The sequence below is a fragment of the Silene latifolia genome, chromosome 1, assembly GCF_048544455.1.
Source record: "Silene latifolia isolate original U9 population chromosome 1, ASM4854445v1, whole genome shotgun sequence".
NCBI classification, from domain to species: Eukaryota; Viridiplantae; Streptophyta; class Magnoliopsida; order Caryophyllales; family Caryophyllaceae; genus Silene; species Silene latifolia.
The window spans coordinates 8975666-8995373 of record NC_133526.1 but is presented as its reverse complement, the minus strand read 5'-3'; the positions used below and the strand labels follow the sequence as shown (position 1 = coordinate 8995373).

General features: G+C 36.5%; 2 protein-coding genes across 2 annotated transcripts in view; one reads left to right on the top strand and one right to left on the bottom strand.

Annotated features, from left to right (window-relative positions):
* The window catches only part of LOC141633350 (uncharacterized), a 114325-nt gene that overhangs the window by 4049 nt on the left and 90568 nt on the right, over positions 1–19708 (bottom strand). The window lies entirely within an intron of this gene.
* LOC141649066 (putative germin-like protein 2-1) lies at positions 16536–17981 on the top strand. Its single transcript, XM_074457782.1, has 2 exons — positions 16536–16734; positions 17201–17981. Exons 1-2 carry the CDS (start codon positions 16599–16601, stop codon positions 17791–17793), a joined length of 729 nt encoding a protein of 242 aa, XP_074313883.1. The 5' UTR covers positions 16536–16598; the 3' UTR covers positions 17794–17981.

Here is a 19708-nt window from a genome sequence, read left to right as displayed (position 1 = left end):
CCAAAGAATTACTCACTAGGCTCACATCGTGAAAATTCCAAATTCCCAAACTTGGTCACCATCTACAAATCCACGTCGCGACATAACTCTATCTAAGTTCACTATATAACCCTCTTCTCCATCCCTCTAAAGCAACCTTTCATTACATATATCCTTAAGCAACACAATGCTAACCGTCTCCCTCTATAAGTCCTTACACATCCCGAAATGTCACTATTCGTATCTCTCATCTCAATCTTTCATTCTCATGCTTCTTTGCACTTACATCACCCTTGCCCATATACACTTACTTTTATACTACTCAATACACGACTATTTCACTCATCATATCTCACAAAACATGCTCTTTACCTCGATTAGCTCATCATTCTTCCTTTTTTTTTTTTTTTTTTTTCACTATCTCTCACAACCACATTAACACATGTCTTCCTTATCCAACACTTATCTCTCATAACCCGGCATTCTCCCTGTCATACCTTCCGGTAACTTACGTATCAAGACCGTCTCTCATATAAAAGAATGCGTTAAGACTCAAAACATACATGTGTATATACCCTATGACTCAAAACAATGAAAAACATAGCCACCGGCTCAAAACAAAAGTAAAAACATAGCCACCGACTCAAAACAAAAGTAAGAACATAGCCACCGACTCAAAGTGGCCGCCCAACGAGGTACTCGCCGAGTACATAACATACTAGGTCAAGTACAAGGTACTCGGTCGAGTAATTATATTACTCGGTCGAGTTTTCGACTCGTAAGCAACTCAATTGCCGCAGAAGGATTACTCGGTCGAGTATTGGGAATACTCGGCCGAGTAGACCTTACTCGGTCGAGTATAAGACTACTCGGCCGAGTTCACGACTCCGACGCTAAACAAGTATTATCACAGAAAGATTACTCGGCCGAATATGGAATACTCGGTCGAGTATAAAAGACACTCGGCCGAGTAGGGACTACTCGGTCGAGTATAGGCGCATTCTCAAAGACCGTCCAGTTTTCGTAAAACAATCATATCTCACTCGTTACTTGGTCAATCTGGGCGTGTGACCTATCGTTAGAATCGTAAGAGGACAAGCTATCACCTCAACTTGGAATCACAGCAATATCTTTTCTAGAACTCGACTTATGACAGTTTTAAGACAACCCTTCCAAAATCGGTTTGTATACAAATCAAAAATTTCTTTTCAAAACAACTTTAACATGCATAAAACAAGCAATAACGACCCAATGCTTCTAAAAACCAGTACATAGTTGAACATTTATCATATTCACATTAAAATTAAACACCACATTTACATATACTGGACGCATGACCTTAATCACATGCTTCTACCAACAATCAAGCATTAAAATCATCATATTCATATGCACATGTACCACTACCATACTTTATGCTCAACATTGTATTAAACAGGTAACATGATCACATTCTTCATGCTCAATATCAACCAGATACAATTTCACAATTCACTTTTCATCTTTTACCATGTTCCAACACTTAACATGCCAACATATTCCATGCTCAAAGTTTCAACATCAACAAATCGTCGATACATCTTTCAACTACTACCATATTCCACTTCTTTCCTCATTTAATCCAACCATGCACAAGATTCAAACTACAGATATCAAACACACATAACTCAAACATACAACAGTTTCCCCCCCATGTGACCGGCTTGAGATCGTAAGGGCCTTAGTGCGACTCCGGGACGTCTCCCAAGTCTTTGCGGTAGCTCCAAACAACTCTCCCCGGGTTCATTTTATTTAGACTCCCTAAGTTCATTGAGTTCATTAGTTTTAGGTGCCGGAATCGTCGGCTCTGATACCACTTTGTAACACCCCCTCATACCAAGGTACCTTACCAAGGACTACCCTAACATGAAAGGTCATTACCATCTCGGTTCCCGAGGTTAGTATATCAAAGTTACAATTTCCAAACAACATTTATCAAAGTATATAAGTTAAAGATTACATTATCTCAGACCAACTCAAAATAAACGTACAAGGTCTCGATACAAATGAAATCCAAGACATCTAAACTCATAACAACGGAAGCTAGACTTGACGTGGTGACTCCCCATGACTGTCCCATAGCTAAACATCTGCATTACCTGTCACAATCTGCTCACCATCCCCGAATGGATCACCGCAGGTTTTACAAAACAACAACACGGGGTCAAGACTACTCAATCAATACAAGACAACAACAATACAACCGGTGATCATCGATCTCACACAAGAACCGACTACACACCGAAGTGTGTAGCCCCGCGACATTACCCATCGCAACAGGTAATCCTCGCCGCGATGGGTGACCGCAGCCCATCCCCACCTAGTCCAGCTCATCAACGAGCGACTAACAATCCCTGTCCCTTAATGTGCACATCCCCTCCCGTGGCGGGTTCCACGGAGGGCGAACTAGGGTGTGAAGCCACTCCCGCAAGTGACTCCACCACAATCACAATCACATGACATCACAGCCATCTCAATCCGCTCATACCAACATCGTCACAACAATCCCCATACTCCGATGATCAGCAAATAACAACAATTACAACAAGCACAATCTCAAATCAATTGACAGTAAACTGAGTAGGGAAACCCTACCTTAGCAATCAACAAAGTGGGAAAGGACTTGAACACTCGTAAAGGCTCCTCTACGAAGTCTTCTCCTATAACATAATCATATCACACAATTACACATTGCACAATCCCCATATTTCCCCAATTCCGTAAAACACAAAAGAACCCCAACGAATACAAACAACATAGAATAACACTTACCAAAAAGTAGGATGAGGAAATGTACGTAAGGACTCGAAGGTTTCGCAATCAACAAAGCAAAGGGGTGATTAAGGAGTAATTAGGGAGAGATTAGGGTTACGTAAGAATGATGAAGTAGAAATGATATTTTGAAAACTGACGCGGATATAAAATAAATCTTAAACGCTCCCTAATCAAACCGTCGAAATAACACTTCGCCAAACCGGACACTCGGTCGAGTAAGTGTATACTCGGCCGAGTGTCCCATACTCGGTCGAGTGTTCACTTTACTCGGCCGAGTGTTCCTCGGCAGAACCAAAACAATACACACCCTCAGCACTACTCGGCCGAGTAGGTTCTACTCGGTCGAGTAGTCACCAAGGAAAATCCGTAGGGTTACAATATCTATGGTGATTGGAGGGGTAGATTTACCAGTAAACCTGTTAGAGTTTCCTAAGGATGGGTTTGAGGTGATTGTCGGGATGGATTGGCTAGGTAGGTATGATGCCGGGATAGATTGTAGACGATGGAAGAGAGTGTCTTTAAAGAGTCCCAAGGGTGTTAAGGTGTCCTATAGAGGGTTTGTGGTAAAGCCTAAGTGTAGGTTTATAGCGGTTATGACTTTAAAGTCATGTTTAAGGAAGAAGTGTCCCTTAATCCTTTGTCATGTGAGAGATCACCGAGTAGAGCCGCCGACAACTTCTGAGGTTTCCGTGGTGAAAGAATTTGAAGATGTATTTCCTGAGGAAATACCGAGTTTGCCTCCCAAGAGGGATGTCGATTTCAGCGTGGAGCTTAAGCCGGGAACGGGTCCTATATCTAAAGCACCTTATCGTATGGCGCCTAAAGAGTTGGCTGAGTTGAAGAAGCAGTTACATGAGTTGTTAGACAAGGGTTATATCAGGCCTAGCGTGTCACTGTGGGGAGCTCCAGTTCTTTTTGTAAAGAAGAAAGATGGGAGTATGAGATTGTGCATTGACTACAGAGAGCTCAATCGGGTTCTGATGAAGAACAAGTATCCGTTGCCGAGGATTGACGATTTGTTCGATCGGCCTAAGTGGAGTGGTGTATTCTCTAAGATTGATCGAGATCGGGGTATCATCACCGAGGATAGCAGACGAGGATATTCCTAAAACAGCTGCGTTCCGATCTCGTTATGGTCACTACGAGTATGTAGTGATGCCTTTTGGGTTGACCAATGCGCCAGCAGCTTTTATGGATTTGATGAACCGGATCTTCACACCGTTTTTGGATAAGTTTGTGGTTGTTTTCATCGACGATATCCTAGTTTATTCCAAGACTAAAGAAGAGCACGAAGAGCACTTGAGGTTAGTTTCTGAGACTTTGAGAGAAAATCGGCTCTATGCCAAGTTATCCAAGTGTGAGTTAAGTTAGAGGAAGTGGCTTTTCTAGGCCATGTAATATCCAAGAAGGGGGTATCTGTGGATCCTAGTAAGATTGAGGCCGTTACCAAGTGGGAATCGCCGAAGAATGTTGCTGAGATTCGGAGTTTCTTAGGCCTTGCCGGCTACTACCGGAGGTTTGTGAAGGATTTCTCTACCATAGCACGGCCTATGACATCCTTGATGAGGAAAGAAGTCAGATTTGTTTGGGATGAGAGTTGTGAAACGGCGTTTCAGACCTTAAAAGAACGCTTGACCACAGCTCCTATCCTAGCCTTGCCAGAGGGTTGTGAGAACTTTGAGGTCTATACCGACGCTTCAAAGAACGGTTTGGGTTGTGTCTTGATGCGGGAGGAGAGTGATAGCTTATGCTTCGAGGCACCGAAGCAATATGAGGAGAACTACCCTACTCATGATTTGGAGTCGGGTGCGGTTGTGTTCGCTCTTAAGATTTGGAGGCACTACCTTTACGGCGCAACTTTTAAGGTGTTCACGATCATAAGAGTCTAAAGTATATCTACACTCAGAAGGAGCTTAACATGCGACAGAGGCGGTGGATGGAGCTGATTGGAGATTATGATATGGAGATCATCTATCACGAGGGTAAAGCTAATGTTGTCGCAGATGCTTTGAGTAGGAAGAGCGTTCATTCGCTATGTACAGCTATGTCCTTGCTGAAGTTGAGAGATGAGATGTCTGGATTGGGGATCTTTATGATTCGAGAGGGGAATACCATCGGGGATTTGACGATCGAGCCAGAGTTGTATGAAAACATCAAAAGTAAGCAAGAGCTTGATCCTAAGATCCAGGAGTGGAAGTCAAAGGTAGAGAGTGGAGCAGCTTCCAGGTTCTCTATACATCCAGATGGGAGTGTTCGTTTTGATGGGAGATGGTGTGTTCGACGATGCGAGTTAAGGAGAATGATCTTGTCTCGAGGCTCATTGCACTCCCTATTCGGTTCACCGGGTGGTGACAAGCTCTCTGAGAGACCTTAAGAAGACTTTTTGGTGGCCGAACATAAAGAGAGATGTAGCTGAGTTTGTGGCTAGATGTTTGACCTGCCAAAGGGTCAAAGGTGAACAAAGGAGACCTCAAGGTAAGATTCAGTCTCTGACAGTGCCCGAGTGGAAGTGGGAGTCGATCTCCATGGACTTTATTGTGGGGTTACCTAGGTCGCAACAAGGTAACAACATGATTTGGGTGATTGTGGATCGGTTAACCAAATCAGCCCATTTTGTTCCCATGAAGGATACTTGGTCCAAGATGCAGCTTGCATTGGGTTACCGAAAGCATGTGGTTCGGTTACATGGTATTCTGAAAGATATTGTTTCCGATCGTGATGCGAGGTTCATATCAAAGTTTTGGCAAGAACTGCAAGAGTTGATGGGTACAACTTTGAAGATGAGTACAGCTTTTCATCCGGCAACCGATGGTTATCATACAAGTATTGGGATGGCACCTTTTGAAGCTTTGTATGGCCGGAAATGCCGAAGCCCGATTTGTTGGGATGATAGTTCCGAGACAGTGGTTTTAGGGCCACAATTGGTTCAAGATATGGTTGAGCAAATCCAGTTGATTCGCCAAAAGATGAGAGCAGCTCAAGATCGTCAGAAGAGCTACGCCGACTTACACCGCATAGACATTGAGTTCGCGGTAGGTGACAAGGTGCTTTTGAAAGTGTCACCTATGCGAGGTGTTATGAGGTTTGGGAAAAAGAGTAAGCTAAGCCAAAAGTTTATAGGTCCTTATGAAATTCTGGACCGTGTTGGCGAGGTAGCCTACAGGTTAGCTTTACCACCCGCTTTGGATAGAGTGCACAATGTTTTTCATGTGTCTCAACTCCGGAAATATGTGAGTGACCCGTCGCACATCCTCGAGATGGAGAACATCGAACTTGATGAATCCTTGTCCTATGCCGAGATTCCTAAGGAGATTCTTGATCGCAAGGTTCGTAAGACCCGGACGGGTGAGACGGTCTTACTCAAGGTTCTTTGGTCTAATCATAATGTGGAGGAAGCCACATGGGAACCCGAGGAAGCTATGCGAGACCGCTTTCCTAACCTTTTTGATCAGGTATGTTTGGTTACGGGGACGTAACCGTTGTCTTTTTAGGGGGTAGGAGATGGTCGCGATAGTGTTTTGTGTTTTCTTTGCTTTGTTTGATTCGTGTCGGGAGATGCGTTTGGGGTAACTTGTTGTGATGCTTGTGTAGTTCCTTGGAGTTGTCTCATGTGATTGTTGGAGTTGTCTCATGTGATTGTTAGAGTCTTGTGTCGTGGTGTTGTGCTTGTGTGTAGTAGAGTGTGAACTTCGGGACGAAGTTCTTTTTAGGGGGAAAGATTGTAACACTACGGATCTTCTTTGGAGCCTACTCGACCGAGTAGAGCCTACTCGGCCGAGTAGTGCTCTTAGTGCGTGTTATTTCGGTTCTGCCGAGGAATACTCGGCCGAGTATAGTGAATACTCGACCGAGTATTGGACACTCGGCCGAGTGTTGTTGCACTCGACCGAGTGTCCGGTTTGGCGAAGTTATATTTTGACGGTTTGATTAAAGAGTGATTAGGGTATTTTATATTTCCGCGTCAGTTTCTAATATCACTTTTCACAGCATTATCATTTCTACGTTACCCTAATCATACCCAAATCATTCCCTAATCCCTTCATTGAGCATTTCGTAGCATATTTGTGTGGATAGTTGCGGAGATTCTTGCGTATAAGTTCTTGTTGCATTGTTGGTAAGTTCTATCTTTGCAATTATTGCATCTTTGTGGGTTACTGTACATTTATATGGGAAGGGAATGTCGGGAATTGTACAAAGTGTAATTGTGTTGTGTGATCATTGTATAGGAGAAGACTTCGTAGAGGAGCCTTTTTGATTGTCCGTGCTTGCATACTGCTGTGATTGCTAAGGTAGGGTTTCCCTACTCAGTTTACTGTGCTTTACATGACATGTTGTTATAATTATCGTTGTCTGTTGATCATCGTAGTATGGAGATTGTTTTGACAGTATTGGTGTGAGGGGATTGAGATGACAGTAATGTCATGTGATTGTGATTATGGTGGAGTCACTTGCGGGAGTGGCTTCACACCCTAGTTCGCCCTCCGTGGAACCCGCCACGGGAGGGGATGTGCACATTAAGGGACAGGGATCGTTGTCGCTCGTGAGGAGCTGGACTAGGTGGGATCGGCTGCGGTCACCCACTGGCGGCGAGGATTACCTGTTGCGATGGGTAATCTGGCAGGGCTACACACTTTAGTGTGTAGTCGGTTACTATGTGAGATTGGGTGATTGGGAGTTGATGATGATCAGACGAGTATTGCATTTGTTTGTCTTGTTTGTTGCATAGTACTGACCCCGTTGTTGTTTGTGGAATCTGCGGTGATCCATTCGGGGATGGTGAGCAGGCTTGACAGGTTTTGCTAGTGAGAGCTTGGGGATTATCTTGGGAGAATTGCCACCACGAGTCATAGCATCACTGTCTGAGTCCTAGCGAGTTTTTCTTTTATTATTAAGACTTTGAAGTTGTATTTCATTAGACAGTATTTGGTTTTGGATATTGTAAACTTTGCATTTTACATTACTTTAATAAATGTGCTCAGTTCAGACGCTTTTGATATGTACTAACCTCGGGCAACCGAGATGGTAACGCACTCTCATGGTAGGGTAGTCCTGGTAAGGCACCTTGGTATGAGGGGGTGTTACAATCAACTCCATAAGAGGACTATCTAAAGAGACATTGTCTTATTATCAATCGTCTTGGGAAATTTAAAATAGAAAGGAAGATAATTACGGGTTTCAAAGTTGGCAAAATGTATGAACTGAGCATAAGAATGACTTTCTCGGATACAATGATTCCTTTCGTTCTGAAGCAGAGACAATATACATTGAGGCTATGCTACGCCAGACAATAAATAAGAGTCAGGGGCAATCACTTAATCATGTTGGAATTTATGTGCCTGAAACCAGTTTTTATTAATGGCCACCTTTACGTAGAAGCGTGAAGAACAACGTCATCCAAGGGAGACTATTTTTGCTAAAAACCGATGACGCGCGAGATTATAAGAATAATAACGCTACAATCCAATTATATGTGAATGTTATACAACTGATATAGTCAATACAAAATGCCAACATTTTTGTTGCGCTTTTGTGAGGGGAACTGATGATTAATCACTCCTCATCTAAATCAACTCCCAACATTTTGTTTGCTCTCATTTTCAGCATGGTTTGACTTTTTGCTAAATTTAATAGTTTTATATTAACAGACCATGGTAATGCATAAAATACTAACTTGGTAAGTCAACGATTTTAAATGATGTCATAAAACTAATAAATGATGTTGCCCCGTGAATTTTTTGTAGAATCACAGATATTTTTGATTGTTTTTTAGAGACTAATAATTCTAATAGAATTCAGTTTGAATTTGATGTTGCGAGAAGTTTATAAGGAGCAAATACTCTTAATTGTAAATATATATATATATATATATATATATATATATATATATATATATATATATATATATATATATATATATATATAATCAAGGTAAAATTATGTTTAAGAGATCTAACATTTTCTTTGAACACACTATATATAATTATGATGATTGTTTTACGTAACATCATTAAGTTTTATTTAGTTGTTGTAGGTTAATATAATTACAAGACTCATAAAGGTCTGTCTTCGTTATTAAGGATTCATTTTGGTAAGTTGCACTATCTTTACAGAGAGAGCGTTTTTATTAAATTAAAAACCCGGTTGTGCTTGCGACAAAGAAAAACAAAGTACATATTATAACTAAATCACTTGATGTTATAAATACTATTGAATGTCAAATTTTTACGGTCACTAATAATTCATCAATCAACTATGACAACGATGAATTTTTTTTCATCAATGTTTAAATATAGTTGAACTTTTTTGTTAACTTAAAAATATATTTTTACAAATAATCCTAATAGGAGCCCCATGCATCGCACGGGCTTTCCAACTAGTGTATATATATAAAAGAAGCTTTTTTCAGGCAACGAGAGAGTCTCCAAGTTTTGTAAAACACTAAATAAAAATAAAATAAAAATATATCTTTAGAATATATATCTTCTTATTGGGATAAAGTTTTCTTTAAAATATATATCTTCTTATTGGGATAAAGTTTTACTAACAAGGATTGAGAAGTTAACAACGTTTCAGTTTCCTCTATTTGAAAACATCTAAGATTTTTGTATTATTTAAACCCTACGTACAAACCTGGAAAACAAATTTTATAAATACACTGAACAATATATTTCAAATTGCAAATTAATGTGTATGACTACGTTTTTGTTTAATTTGTCTTTGGTAGTATGAGTTAATTTCTCATGTTGTTCTATTATACTCTATTGAGTTCTTAATCAAGTTAGTATTTTTCTAACGATTATTTTCCATGTTTTTCAGATATTTTGTTGGAAGACAACATATTTCGTTTATTTAATATTGTTTGACACTACATTGTGATTTGGGACCATTCTTATAATGGTCTACGATTTTTATATTTAATAATGTTTGGTATTTATCTCACACAAGCTATGAAATTAATTGTATTATTTTTGCTTCCGAGATCCAACCTTGAAAACTCTCAAACTAACATGTGGAATGTTACTTTGACCCGTTTTTAAGGGAGATTAACCGCTTCACAGAAACCATAAACTTCATTAATTATAATTTTTTATTTCTTTTACTTTTCTTCATTCTAATGCAGGGTGAACCAATGGTTTTTATTTGAGATATTGATATATTTTCCAATAAGAAAATCATATAATCATGTTTATTGACAAACAGGACTTGAACTCATAATATTAGCCAACATACTTTGTACTGTATTATATTATTGAAACCATAGGTTCTTTTTTTATCAATTTCGGGACACAATGCCTATTGAGTAACACGACTCAGGTCACTTATGAAGTCAGTTGGATTTCGTATCACTCGGATTCATTATTTCTTTGTTATCGTTGTTCGCGGTATTTATTTATCAATTATTATAGTAATGATATTTATCTATTATTCTTAACGGTTTTTCAGTGTCGTTTTGACATTTAAGGTGGTTTTGCTCTTTTAGAATGTTATATTTGTTCGACAAATTTAATACCCAAATTAGGTAAAACCAGATGCTTTATTATGTTAAAAACTCATGCCCAACCTTTCTTATATAGTTATATGTGTTCTTTTATCCAGAATTCCACCATCATTAGTTAACGGTAACTTTAAAGTCGAACCTCTGTATCCATGCAAGTACTCATGCCTACAAGTAAACCTAGCAAACGGGTTCAAGTCGCGCGAGTCGGGCGCATGTTAGGTCAAGTTGGATCATGTCATTTAGAATTTTAAGAGTTCAAGTCGGGTGAGATGCGGAGTCATTTTCGGGTGTGTTGTTATCGAGTTAATTATTTAGAATGGTCATGCCAAGTATGTTGTAAAATCATTAGCCTTACACTTACACAATACCGAAATATTACAAAAAATTATTAACCTAAAACTAAGAGGTGAGAAAAACAATATAAAAAAGACAAAATTTCCTAACTAATATCGTAAAGAGGAATGGAGGGAGTATATAATACGAGTATAATAATAGTTCTATGAGATAGTAGTATTACAAAAAGACTAATAAATATTAAAAACTACTAGTTTTCAACCCGTGCAAAATTGCACGGATATGTTTTTAAGATCATTGATATAATTATTAACATTTAAAAATGTAAATCAAAATACATGAATATTTTATACTCTATTTGTTTTATAATGATAACAGGTTAAAACACGTACAAAACATATAAGGGTTTAACACTTGCACATGTTTTAAATCCGTGATATTAATGTACGAATTCGGTGTTATAACATGATATATAATATATTAAAATTATACGTTAAAAGTTTATACATAATAATTATTATGTACAAATTCAATTATTTACTAACACAAAATACCGAAGAAAATATTTAAAATATACTTACCGTCATTAATTAAAGTCAACGGATGAGTTTTCTTGAGTTTGTGAACAGTCTCCACGTGAATAAGATAAGTTTATTACATAACGACCTGGTCTTTCTTCATTTGGAGTTATAGAAGGAAGAATTTCATTTAAAGGTTCAGCATACTCGACACATAGATCTCTTACCAATCGCTCAACAACGTCGGTTAGACTACATATACCTCCTAAATCACGTTATTATAAACAATTATGAATTAAAATGTTAACGCGCATTACTAACTATGATATATAACAAATAGAGATAGATATATACCTGTAGTGGTGGAGCTAAGTGGTGTAGTAGGAGGATTCAATTGAGAAAAGACATTACTGACATTATCGGTATGTTTTTTAGTGAAAAACGTTTTACTTCTCTCTCTTGCCGTTTTCGCCTGTAATTGATCGGGCGTTTGAATAAGAGCATCGACATTTAATGCTCTCAATACTCAGATCTGAGTTTTCTTGTTGATTGGCAATTGTTTATTTTTTTTCACATATGGAATTTTAAATTAATTAATTTAAGTAAATAGGATTTTTTACTTGTAATTTTAATAAATTAATTTATGAAATGTTATAATTTCGTAAAGTGATCTGTGAAATTAATTAATCTCGGGTCCTACTTGACCCGAAACAATTGAGTCAAGCTGAATCGAGTTGAAATTAATGGTTCTAACCCTAATATATGCGTCTGGCCCGACTTAAACCACATGGGTCTGACCCGAATTGATCCACGTGTGTTTGACCTCATTTGACCCACATGGATCCGACCCGACACCCACATAGGTAGGGAGCGACCCGACCAAGTTTGTTTAGTTGACTCGAATTTTATCTTATGTAAAATTTATTTCCATAGTAATAAACTTTCAAATCGTCTTTTAATTACATCAGGTTTTTTCTGGACTTGCACGATTGTTGATTGGTGATTATGAGAAAGTGTAGGCTCATTGGAATCTGTTGTGAATGGATGTTAGCCCATTATTCCAATTATGAATTTGTTATTATCGTAAATAATTTATTTGGCGATTCGATTCAAGGCTACGTTCTATTATGATATTATGATGATAATTTGGCCATAAAAACGAACTTGTGGTAACGGAAATTAAATGGTAGCCTATCATTGCCACCTTCCGAAAATGAAATGGCGGCCGGTAGATAGTTCTTAGGAAATTTTTGCTCCAAATTAATTCTCGGTGATGATTGGATATCTGTCCAGATCTGAGAGGATATTAAAATTTTAAATTATATTTTTACTAATTATATCGTTAATTGTAACAACTTTTTTGCTTAAGTTGACCTTAGCCTATACGGCCATATATTTCTTAAGGTGACTAAGAAATCAATACTATATATTAAATCCAGAAACCAAGGGACTTCAATGTAATTAAATAAAGTTATACAAATTAATTATACTATATAGTTTTAAATCACTAACACCGTGTGATGGACCCGATTTAGGGATCTCAATGCAAATATTATATAGTTTGGGTTAAAATTAAATTATATAGAAGTTTGGTAATTTTCCTAAACATGGTCAATTTCCTTAAAGTAAAATAATTAATTAAGATGGTCAATTTCCTTAAAATAAAATAATTAATTAAGATGGTCAATTTCAAGGAGAGTAAAAGAAAGGAGATGTCTGGTAATTTTGCTAAATATTTATAGAAAACTAGAAGATAGTCAATTTTCTTAAAATAAAATAATTAATTAGTATAAACATGCACACTTATGGTATTAATTATTATCATCATAAAATTATATATTAAATTTAAAATCTATACAATTTTATTAAACTTTATAGTTTATTAGATATATAGATATATTAATTATTTAGCATACAAAAATATAATAAGTAGGTTATAAATAATTCAAGTTAGATTCCATAATATATAATATTGCATAATTCTTTCGATTTGATTTAATGCATATATGTAATATATTTATATAAATATATAATCCTCTTAAAATTGCATGTCTAAGTAGTGAAAGTAATTTCACAAGTAAAGAAAAGAATTGAAGTATCATTGGATATAGTTATATGATAGTAATCACTCATTTGAATAATAAAAGTAACAATATTATCAACGAGATTAGTGGGAGTGGTAGAAACAACGGGAGTAGTGAAATAATTAATATTAATGCGGAAATAGTGAAAATAACAATAATTACGGCGGTATTAGTGAAATTATCAATATTAATGCGAAAGAGTGACAAGAATAACAATAATTACGGAGGGAGTAGTGAAATTAACAATGATTACGGGCAAGCGTGTGAAATGTTATTACTATTGTTTCATTAATAAGAGTAAAATATTAATAGCGGGAGTAGTGAATTTGTCTCAAAATTTATTACATCGTAATTTTAAGATATTTTATAAAAAAATATATTAATGATGAATTTATGGGTTATGCAACTTTAAGTAATTTTATTTAATGAAAAAAAAAGTTAATGGTAAGTAGAGGTAGCCCGGGCGAAGCCGGGCACCAATACTAGTTAGTCTTAAACTCTTGACCACTATTATTACCCTTCTCTTGTTAGACCTTGTTTCTCCCCTAATTACCCTTTGTGAACCCAAAGACCTTAGCCTCCCCTTATTAATTAAAAAAACAATTTCATTTAGTTTAAATTTTATACCTTATTGCATCTTAGTTTACAGTTTAATCAACCTCTTACTTTTGTTTGACTAAAATAGGACTTAAACGGACTAAGTATACACCCCCCGCCATCTTTGTGTTCGACACCCGAATAAATACTACTTTTAATTAGGTTTATAAATTATATTTTTGATTGGGAAGTGACGACAAATCCTTACATAATAACCAAGTTGCTGTTTTGGTAGAGAAATTTCCATCTACGGACAACCCCCAAATGAGGGTATCCGGAATATCATTATGTGGCACTGGAATGTTAGTAATCTGATTAACAATATCGTTATTCACGGATTGGTTCATCAGTCGTCCTCTCTTTCAGGAGGTAGACCACACAGCCAGTGGCGAATCTAGGATTTATAGAACGGGGGTGACGGGTGTCAGGGTTTTAAATCTCGGTATCGGTCGCGATCGCGGTGGCATGCAATCGCTCCCAAACCACTTGTCGCGGACCAAAATGCTCGTCGCGGTCGATTTTTGTTTTACAAGATTTTTTGGCTATATTTTTATTTATATATATTTTAATGTTATATTATGTTTAATATGGGTAAAACAACGTTATTAATACTTAATAGTATGATAAAAACCTCGGTCGATGTAGTAATCCCCTATCTACTAAAGTAATAGGTGAATCTCCAAATTTTTCCGCGTAAAGTTTAAGAATACTTAGGGTTTATTATTATAGTCTATTCTATAGCTGTATCTTGAACTATAAATGGATATAATTAATCTTTTATTTGGATATATTCATAAAATTGAAATGCTCACAATATGCACAAATTTGATCTGCACGGTTTTTATGATAAAAAATTAGCTAATCAATTTAAGTAAAATATAAATAGCAGGAATAGTGAATTTGTCTCATAATTTATTTGATCGTAACTTTAAGATATGTTATAAAAAAAATATATTAATGATAAATTTATGATTATTCAACTTTAAATAGTTTTATTAATTGAAAATAAATTTTAATACTAAATAAAGCTAGTTCGAAAAGGCCCGAATACCTAGTTAAAAAAAAAACACGATCCATTTGTCTACCCATAAGCCACATCTCCACGGTCCCACCACTAAACCAGGGCCGGCTTTTAGGGTGTGCGGGCCGCGCGGTCGCACAGGGCCCCGATTTTTGGGGGCCTAATAAAGTTAAATTAAGAATATATGGTAATTAGTGAGGTTAATATTCAATGAAATATACACTGGCACAATGGTTTAGCATGTGTTTTTTTTGGGCTTTCCATCTTCATGCATCCAGGTTCAATTCTCCATAACTACACTTTTTTTGATTTTTTTTTTAAATTTTAAGATTACATTTAATGACGGAGTTATGACTATATCCCATATTTGTTAGTTTAACATCATTTAAGCATGTTTGCTTTATTTCTTGAATCTTTTTTTTCTTTCTAATACGCAAAGTTGTCTAGAAAACCATATTAATAGAATATTTACGTTATATTTGTATAATAATATGAAAGAAATGAACTATCGTTCCCGTACATTCAAAAATAGATCTTGTAATAAAATAAATTAAATTTATATACAAGCATTAACGGAAATAATAGTGGTATCGGGGCCCAGTTTCAAAATTCTGCACAGGGCCCCGAAATCTCGGAGACGGTCCTGCACTAAACAATAAATAATATTACAAAAAGTCGCGACCCAAACCCAGAAAACGATCAATAAAATAAAATCCTTGCATCTCCTCTATCATCTGCTCATCTTCATCACTAAAATACAATTGGTAATAGTTTTTTTAATTGTTTTAATTTTTTTTTTTTCTAAAATTAATGAGGGTGAGAGTTCACCCCCATCACCCTTATAGATTCGCCCCTGGGCATTAACCGTTCGCTATAAATATGACAATCTTTCTTGGCATGTTAATATGAATAGCGAATACCTCTTATTCATAATAATGTTGTAAAAATTTACTCCACTATAAAACAATTAAGTTTAGAGTTGGTCTTCTTAAGACGGGCCATTTTGGTATTTTATAAAAAAATGGCATTTTGAGACCATTTTACAGTCAAATGTGACCACTTTTGGAAAACAAGTTATCATAAGTTGTAAAAAACTAATTTGGGAATTTGGATCATTGTGGTTACGTTTGATCATAAAATACCTACAAAGTTTCGACTTTTTGAAAAGAAGAAAATAGTCCAAATAATTTATTTTAATTTTAATGTGAATAAGTGGTAATTCGTAGGGTACGGTCCGGTCCCCAACTATCATACGGCCTGGAGCTCCCAACCAAAAAATTAATCTCCGCTAATAATAACAGATTAACAGGGGTGGTTGAGAAAAGTCCGAGATAAAAAAAAATCTCCCATAAACATAAGCAAACAAAGGTGCAGGCAATTCACGTTTTAGACATACAAATGATAGTCTGTCAAAATGCCACAAATGAGATAAGTGATTGATAATGCCACCCACAAAACGAATAGGGGGGACAAGGGGGAAGCACCCCATGTGTTTCTCTCTCCTCTATTTGGGTCATTTGTGAGGAAAAATGGTATCCGTCACTCCAAAATGACGGATACGTGCCGTCACAAATGAGATTTTGTGATTCACGTTTTAGACGTACAAATGATACAGTGATAATAATAACGATAGTTGCACAAATGATACAAATGATAATAATGATAGTTGTACAAAATTTGGTGGTTGGTTACCTCTTAAGTAAGGGAACTTGCCACTATAAAAATGAGTCTCCTTCTGAACTAATAATCACAACAACTTATTTTATTTTATATTAACATAATAATAATTTAATATGGAGAAGAATACAATAATGTTAGCCATGATTGGTTTTTGCATGGCGTTTGTTAGTTTTATTCACGTTGTTAATGGAGCTGATCCTTCTCCTCTTCAGGACTTTTGTGTTGGTGCTGACGATTATAATTCCTCAGGTGCATGCCCTGTTCTTTCATTATTATTAAACTACGGGAGTAATATTTTCATGAATGCACGCTTGATATTCAGTAGGTCTTCTTTTATACGGTTATTTTCGTTTGAAAACTTGAGGATGGACGTACTACTATATGTGTCCATTTACAAATGGTCACTCTTTTAGGGAAAAAAGTGACTATTTTAGGGACTTTTAAATGGTCACATATAGTCCGTAAGAATCGCTTCATACGAAAATGGCGTCTAAAAATGAGAATTTACGCTTCATTTGACTTTCCATCTATATAAACTTTTACTTCATAATGTTTTGGAAAGTTAACGAAAAATATGACTAGTATGGACTACGGAGAATGTATATGTTCATACAATAAGACTTATAAACCCTAAGTAATTAAAAATTATAGCCTGAATATAATTACCATGTCAAAAAACATTATTAATACTAACTTGGTTTCATTTATTTTTCAGTGTTTGTCAATGGAAAATTTTGCAAGAATCCCAAGGACGTGACCATGCAAGATTTCTTGTACAAAGGGTTTGACATACGCGGAAACACAAGTAACACACTAGGAGCAACGGCACATTTAATCAACGACGCTTTATTTCCAGCGCTAAACACTCTAGGTATAGCCATAGGCCGAATCGACATTGCCCCGTTCGGTCTAAACGGGCCTCATATACACCCTCTCGGCTCGGAGATTTTTGCGGTTTTAGAGGGGACCCTATACGTCGGGTTTGTGACAACTAACAACAAGCTATACGATGCCATCGTTAAAAAGGGAGACATCGTGGTTTTCCCTCAAGGTTTAATACACTTTCAATTGAATATTGGTAAGACAGATGCGTTGGCTGTAGCCGGCTTTGGTAGCCAAAATCCGGGTCGAATTAATATTCCTAATGCCATGTTCGGGACTGCACCAACTATTTTTAGTGACGTTCTTACAAAAGCATTCCAGGTCAATGAGGACGTGATACACAAACTTCAGAATCAGTTTATTGACCAAGACGCTAGTATTGAATCCGGAAGATCGTGGATGAAGCTTATAGCGGAGGCCATATGAAGTATTGCAGTAATATAAGGATAGTAATTAATCTGGCGCCACTAATATATATATATATAGTGCGTTAGTATCAACTACTGAATTTTACTATCATCGTCTCATAATTTAGACTACGGAATAAGTGTTAGAAGCACATGTATTTTTCTATGTAAAATGGCAATATTTATATCTATTTGTTTTCTTTTTAAGGATCTATCTAGATTTTTTATCAAAATATAGATAAATGCTTACAATAATTTATGTGCTTTATTAAGAAACTGGCAATTAATAATGCAACTCTATTAATATTTCCTATGTTCGGATCATTGTTTACCTTTGATTTGATATAAAGATCAAGGAAAGAGGAGGGGTTTACTTATTATTAGATGACAAATTGACCAAATTGTGTCTCGAGGATCAAATAGCTCATCAAAGACATTCGTAAAATAGAAAAATAAACAATTGAGTGAATAGGCAAATAAATAACTTGGACGGAGGGAGTAAGATGTATGAGATGAGATGGATCATGTTATCTTTTTTGTCGCACATAGTCTGGATTGCACCACAAAGATTAGAGTGTCAACTTTGTTGGGAATGTATGTTGATGAGGACCATTGCCCATCTTATATCTATCTATCTTCTATCTATATTATTAAAGGAAGCTTTTTTCGAGTGATTTTAGAGAGTCCACTTTTTCCGAACTACTTTAATTAAAAAAAGAATTGGGATCAGATATATAATATTGAGTATAGGAGGAGATAAAATAAGACTACATAAAATAAAACTATATCTCTAGCATCACTACAACTCTACAATCCTATTTACATGCCATTATACCACAATTAGAAGACTATGTATATTTAATTACCAAATTCTATTTATATGCACATATAAATATATGCGTACCCTCCAAATTTTCACGCATGTTCTATTGTGTAGACTATTTGGATATGCCCTCATGCATTAGCTTTTTCTTTTTTATCTATGTGTTATTTCTTTGTAGGAATAGTTATTATTATTAATTATTAATCGGAATTTATTTTCGCAGTACACATTTTACTTAATGTAGTAATTTTTACACGTTTTTTTTCCATTTGTATACCCTAACTAAAAATCAACATAATCTCTCCATTGTAAACCCAAAAAGGCAAAAACCTCTCGATTTCAACCAATTTCTTCGATTAGAAATGTTAATTTGGGTGTAGAGCTAGTTTATAATTGTTAATTGCATGATTATGGATAGATTATATTTCGTTTCTATCATTTTGTTGGACTTTTTTTTAAAAAAATTAGGGTTCGTCTTGATTACAAATTATGTTCACTGGGTTGTTTGGTGGTGGTGGGATAGGCGTGGGTGGAGTACGACTAGGGATGGGTGATGTAGGCAAGGGTGGTGGCGCAGGCGGAGGGTGGTAGCCCAGGCGAAGGGCGGTGGCGCAGGCGGAGGGCGGTGTAGATGTAAAGCAGCGAGAAAAGAATAATGTTTGCTTCAGGGGAAAGTTGCGTCGGGATGCAGCCTTGTGGTCGCCGGCGGTAGGTACGGGAAGGGTGATCGTGCAATGGGAATATGCGGTGGTGGAGGGTGGTCAACGGTGGTGGTAAATAGTTGTCAACGGTGATAGTGGTGTTGTTGAGAGTTTGCTTTTTTTTTTTCTCGTTTTCTTCTTGACGTAGTACATGCGTGAGATGGGAGGGAAAAATGACAAGGGTAAGATGGTCAAAGTGTACTACGATGAGTAAAATTTGTACTGCGTAAATCAACACCCTTATTAATTTGTGTGCATGATATATTGATTTGTTCAAGTATTGCTTTACGTAGATGTATTATCATTACTTGAATCTAGTTTTTTTTTTTTTTTTTTTTTTTGCAGTCTTAATGGATCTTTGACATGGTGATGACAGCATTGGAATTGCAAAAATACTCAGGGTGAGCCAA